The sequence below is a fragment of the Morone saxatilis genome, unplaced genomic scaffold, assembly GCF_004916995.1.
Source record: "Morone saxatilis isolate NCDOM2014 unplaced genomic scaffold, NCSU_SB_2.0 Contig23, whole genome shotgun sequence".
Classification (NCBI taxonomy): Eukaryota; Metazoa; Chordata; class Actinopteri; family Moronidae; genus Morone; species Morone saxatilis.
This window is the reverse complement of record NW_023339796.1, coordinates 15,055,661-15,061,751: the sequence shown is the minus strand read 5'-3', so window position 1 is coordinate 15,061,751 and position 6,091 is coordinate 15,055,661. Positions and strand designations below refer to the sequence as shown.

General features: G+C 39.5%; 1 protein-coding gene across 1 annotated transcript in view; it reads left to right on the top strand.

Annotated features, from left to right (window-relative positions):
- The window catches only part of LOC118334518 (ephrin type-A receptor 4-like), a 16,760-nt gene extending 10,793 nt beyond the window's left edge, over positions 1 to 5,967 (top strand). Inside the window, exons 12-16 of the mRNA XM_035670440.1 lie at positions 6 to 211; positions 491 to 667; positions 2,705 to 2,892; positions 3,118 to 3,303; positions 4,595 to 5,967. Coding sequence (XP_035526333.1) covers positions 6 to 211; positions 491 to 667; positions 2,705 to 2,892; positions 3,118 to 3,303; positions 4,595 to 4,712 — 875 coding nt within the window. The 3' untranslated portion in view covers positions 4,713 to 5,967. The remainder of the gene's footprint in view (positions 1 to 5; positions 212 to 490; positions 668 to 2,704; positions 2,893 to 3,117; positions 3,304 to 4,594) is intronic.
- The last annotated feature ends 124 nt before the right edge of the window (positions 5,968 to 6,091 follow it).

Sequence of the window (6,091 nt, the reverse complement as noted above, 5' to 3'; positions counted from 1 at the left end):
GAAACATGACGGCCAGTTCACAGTGATCCAGCTGGTTGGCATGCTGCGTGGCATCGCCTCAGGTATGAAGTACCTGTCAGACATGAGCTACGTTCACAGAGACCTGGCAGCACGAAATATCCTGGTCAACAGCAACCTGGTGTGTAAGGTGTCTGACTTTGGCCTGAGTCGGGTTCTGGAGGACGACCCAGAGGCTGCCTACACTACAAGGGTAAGACACAAACAAGTAATTTATACATACAAACTGGATGTGAATATATACATACAGTCTGTTATTCCTGTGGTTATGAATTCATTATTGTTCATTAAATGTTACAATTACAGTCTGTTTTTTTGCAGCCTTTGAAAATACATTTATTATAGACGTTTCAGTCAATTAGTGAATAAATATTGAGGCTTACATTTTTGGAAATAGAAACAATTTCTCTACTCAGATAAAGGCAATAATAAACAAACTGCATCATTCACTGAACCAAAATGACTCTTTTAGGAGGCCACTGGGACTTATCTTTCCCCCGGAGGGAAGATCCCCATCAGGTGGACGGCTCCAGAGGCCATCGCCTACAGGAAGTTCACCACGGCCAGCGATGTGTGGAGCTACGGTATTGTCATGTGGGAGGTGGTTTCATATGGAGAGAGACCCTACTGGGACATGAACAACCAGGATGTGAGTCATTTTTATATCATCTAACCTATGAGTTGCCTCAAAGACAAAAGAGTGAGCTCATTCCTGAAACCCACTGCAGAAACCCACAACTTAACCATATTATCTTAAACTGTTATTTCTGAGTGAAAACAATAGTGACTTCATCCACGTGTTAAAACGTGTGAACCAGGAAGTAGCTCTTTGAGATCTAATGAATGTTTATGGTTTGAGTAATAACTTGAAGATTCACCCTCATTTTCATTTCCAAATAAGTGGTTTATATAATATGGTCAAAGTGGGGATTTGCTTAAAAGCTGCCTGTGTGATTGCTCATGCAGTCGCCCCCGTGCACTCTGTTGTGAAACTGTGTCTATCAGATTCTAATACTGAAGTTGAAGAGTAAAATGTTATCGGAAATGAAAGGGAAAATTAAGTTCCCTGTCAAAATAAATATTAATCCACTAATCACCAATTTGTGTGCTGAGAGCCATCAGAGTCAGAGGAAACGTTTACTTCTGTACAGTCAAGAAATGGACTTAAATGAATCTACTTTAAACAGATAAATACACATAAAAGGGACCACTTCTTTAGGATATCTTAACAGAGGACTGCTGGAGGAAAATAAACTGTGTAACGTACTGAATTCTGACCCAGTGTACTTGAACTCTGCACTATTTAAAAAATGTAAATTTACTCTTAAAATCATCCTCTGAAAGGGCACCAGGCCAAGATTTTGTTCAGCCATCACAAGACTTTTTTATTGAAGAGAAATATTTAGGCTTCATTAAAAATAACTAGAAATTGCTTCTTAGTGTTATCATTCTGCCAAGCACACACTATATAAATTTGGGGATGATTTAGTTTTTGAGATCTGAGACAAGAAATCCTATTTCAGAGCAAATTTGCAATCACTTTGCTATCAAAGCTTGTTAAGTTTGAGCAGGTCAAGGAGCCAGCCTGGCGTATGGAAATGTTCAGATATGATTGATTTCATCTACAGCACATTTGTAGTCTAAGAAAGCTTTCCTGATGAGCAATTTACACGTTATCCATCTTATTTTCTTTTTTGTTCCAGAGCAAATTAGTACATGCTGAACTGCTCTTATCTCTTGTTTGTTTTAGTGAAGCCCAGTGGCAAACTGGCCAAGACTTATCTCACAACCAAATATAACTGAAGCATCTTTAAAGTTATTTTTTTAGTGTAACTCCTTAGCTATGACCCGATTCCATAATAAGCAACCCAATGATTGTTGTCTGTACATCCATTAATACATTGTAAACTTAAATTAAAAAACAAATATAGGCTGAAAAAACATTATATCCCACAGCTAAGTGACTGAATCCATGGCAACATTATACTTACATCCCCAAAGCCTCACAACTTCTGGGAACTATGGTTCCAAATTATGATGAGCACGATTAACCCCCCAAATAGGACTAAGACACAGTATAATAATGGGAGTTACAAAATCCATTAATATTTTAATTTTTCACAATGTAATATAATATATTTCTTGACAGTACTGAGGCTCAAAAGGCGCAGTTGTCTCAGTGTTGTCTGAGTGCGGGCCCCTGATGAACAGTATTGTCCCACAGTATAATGGAACAAGGAAATAGAGGGGAGCTGTTCACAGCTGCAAAAAATTAAAATAAATTGCAGATGGTGGTGAGACAGCTCTGAAAGGATCTTGGAAAACAACAAAAAAGTAATAAATCTTCAGCAAAAGGTTTTGCTTTCTTTTTGTGAAATGTAATTGGCAGTGACGTTTCAAAGTGGCAGTTGATTAATGCCTGTTGCTGCACATATTTTATCATTTACTGTAAATGTATTTATTTTATACAAACTGCAAACACAATATACTGTGACAATAAGTATACTAGTGTACTACTAGTGTACACTGACATTTCATCCTGTAAATGTCTATTTTCTCTTGTCTGATATTGTTTTAGTTCAGAATAAGTGAAACATTTTTACCTGGATCTGGGTTTTTGGAGTTTCTTAGCTTCAGATCTAACCTCCTCCTCTATCTAAACCCTCCACCTCTGTCCTCCCTTCAGGTGATAAAAGCGATGGAAGAGGGCTACCGCTTGCCTGCTCCCATGGACTGTCCTGTGGTGCTGCACCAGTTGATGTTGGATTGCTGGGAGAGAGAGCGAGCAGAGAGACCCACCTTCAGCCAGATACTCAACATGCTGGATAAACTAATCCGTAACCCTGGGACTCTGCGCCGCACAGGAGGGGACAGGTACATACTGTACTTCCAGATCACAGGCAAACACATAGAAATACATACATACCCATAAAATATAGCCAAACACATGCATTCATACTGTACTCACACACCCCTCCCTACTTTCTTTCATCCAGATTATTAGGCTTACATGCACAGTGCTTCTTTAATTGTGATTTCACACTCCTATTTCAGGCTTTTGCCACCACCAACATGCTTGCTCTCACTCTGTTTTTACAGACCCACAGCCACTATGCTGGAGTCAGGGGTGGGTTCAGAGGTGTGCGTGTCGGTCGTACCGCAGTTGTGTGTGCCGGAGTGGTCGATGTGTGTGTGGCTGCAGTCCATCGGGTTGGAGAGGTACAGAGACACTCTGGCAGCAGCAGGATACACCAGCCTTGACAGCCTCCTGGCTCTCACACACCAGTAAGTGCACCTTCATGTGAAAATGGATTAAAGTGAGAATCACTTTGGCGTTTACTCATCACATTTCTTACCACAAAAACATGAGCTGCACAAACAGAATCACATCTGTGCTTTCACTCAACAGTACATTAATTCGCTCACATATTACAGAAGGATAAGAGCCCCCCTTATTCAAGGTACAGGAGAAAAGAATCTTCCTAACATCCTAACATCCACTTATGTGTTATTACAGTAGCACAAATTTATGTATTTGCACACATAAAAGAGCGAGAGGTAAACTGTGTTTGGTGTGTTTTTAGCACGGCTGAGGCAATGCAGTGTATGTATCTCGCACTCTTATGGGTTCAGTATACTTAAACAAACTAGTTCCTGTGAAGTATCATCTGAACACTAAAGAAAAAAACAATAAAAAAACAGAGCTTGGGAGACTAATTCTGAATACTTTCTTACCTCTGCATACCTGGCTAATCACTGCTTGTGGAGGGAAAAGGTTTTAGAGGCTTTTCGATGAGCCAATAAGCATACTGACACCTTTACACCTGATGTCAGTTGATGCCTTAGAGCACTTGTACTATGTAATTACACAAACAACAGAAACACAGGTTTCTATAACAGTGAAATACTACTTTAATTTAAGGCTAGCTCTTGCGTTGTTTCATCTTTTTATTTTCTTTGTACAATTCCCCAGAAGACCCCAAAAACCAACAGTGGATTTATCCAACTAAATGGTAATGTTTTATGTAGCTTATTCCTCTGTGCCACAGACCTCTGTTTACATCCCAGATCTATTAAAACATAAAAGAATCAAACCAATGCATGGGTGACATATTCCTTAAATGCGTCCCTTGTGGAACTGCATTTTCCTGTCACTGAGCATGCCCTGTGATGTGGTTTCTTGTTAACACTGTTTTGCTTTGGTGCTGTACTCTTTTATGTTTTAATAGTTTTGAATGACAATGGAGTTCTATGGCACAAAGGCACAAACTATGTCAGGCATTGGCAACACAAACAACTTGATAATACCGGTTATAGCTCAATTGGTGGACAGGGTTAGCTATTAATTGTGAGGCTGGTGTTTAAATGGATGCTCACAATTCCTTGAGCAGACACTGAACCCCAAATAGCTATGTGTTTGGGGGGAAATTGAAGTCCCTTTGGACGAAAGTGTCTGCCAATTTTCCTGAAATTGGTGATGATGAAAAAGGAAAAATCCCGCCCGGCTTTATCCTTTGTATACTGCACGTTGTGGCTTTGTGTGTTTGAACATACATCTTTGTCTCTGCACCCACAGGGAGATGGACAGACTTGGAATAATCACACCATCACACCAGGACATACTAATTGCTAGTGTGCAGCAGGAAATGTTGTCTCAAATGCAGCACATGCAACACACAATGGTTCCTGTCTGAGTCGGAGAACGGATATAAAAACCTGTTTTAAGAAGAATTTTCATTTACCTCATCCATGCACTTTAGAGGGACTTTTCACCAGTGGAAATACGAGGAGTGGAGTAAAAAATAAAAGTACGAAGTGAAAAGAGGATAGAGAAAGAGAGAGAGAGGAAAGCAGCACTTTTGTGAACTTCCATCCTGTGGAGTTTTCGAAATAAAAAACACCATGATCTGGACGTGGCCACAGATAGCATTAAGCTACTGCGAGCTCAAACTGAAGCCACATCCTCTTATCCAGTTCTATTTTTCATTATTTTATTATCTGTTTTGTAAAGGCTGACATGTTAGGCTGTGCATAAGCAGAATGGCTTCCAACTTTTCTTTCGCTGCTTTGGGCTTGACTTGAATAAAATGTGTTTTTGTGTTTGCTCATACGTATGCGTGCGTGTGTGTGTGTGTGTGTGTGTGCGCGTGGTGTGAATGAACGTGCACAACATGGAATCTCCCTTGTCAAGACGTCAGCTATCTTTGAATATTCTGAATATGCAAAGTTACCCGAGAGAGTGAGAGGAGCCGCACAGAATGTATCATTACGAGCTCTTACCTGTTTCATACTGGACGATCATACTAACAAACTGTATGATTTGCTTGTGTTTTTTGTTTTTAATTGTTCTGTTTTTTATTTTTAATTGTATGAATTCTGTTGAATTAGACATGTAGAGTAGAATGTCCATCCATCTGTGTCAATTGTATATGTTCTCTTGTTTGATGAAGAATTAGCTACATTCAGCATTTGTTTATTTATGGTCTTTTTTATCTAGTTTGTACATTGTAAAATAGAAACACAGAGGAAATATTGTAATGATTGCCATATTGCATTGCAATAAATCCCAAAACCCATCAATTCATGTAGGTTTTAATCTTGTTTAAACAGAACTTCTGCAATGTAATGTATTTAATGCACAGTATATATTGTAACGTAGACAGAGTGTCCAATGAAGCCTGAAGCGCTTTATGTTTATCATTTCTGAGTTTGGCAGAAGAAGAAAGTGTCCTCTGTGAAAGTTGAGACTTAGTCAGAGGTGCCTGTAACAAGGAAAACAGCTCCAGAAGAACAACCAGCTATAATGCTGCTAGTGTAATCACACACAGTGTTGGGTTTATGTGTGTGTGAAAGAGGAATAGAGAGAGAAGAGGAAGAAAGAGTTGTAGAGAAAACACTGAGAGGAGAAAGAGAGCTTGAATTAAAAGGAGAGAAAATTAAGAGTGGGCTGTCACCATGAGCGTCTGTGTGGCATCAGGTTTTTTTGTCGTCTAAATTGGGCTGAGTTTGCACTGCAAACTTGTCGAATCAGCAAACATCTGTCTCCCACTACACTGCCACACACACACACACA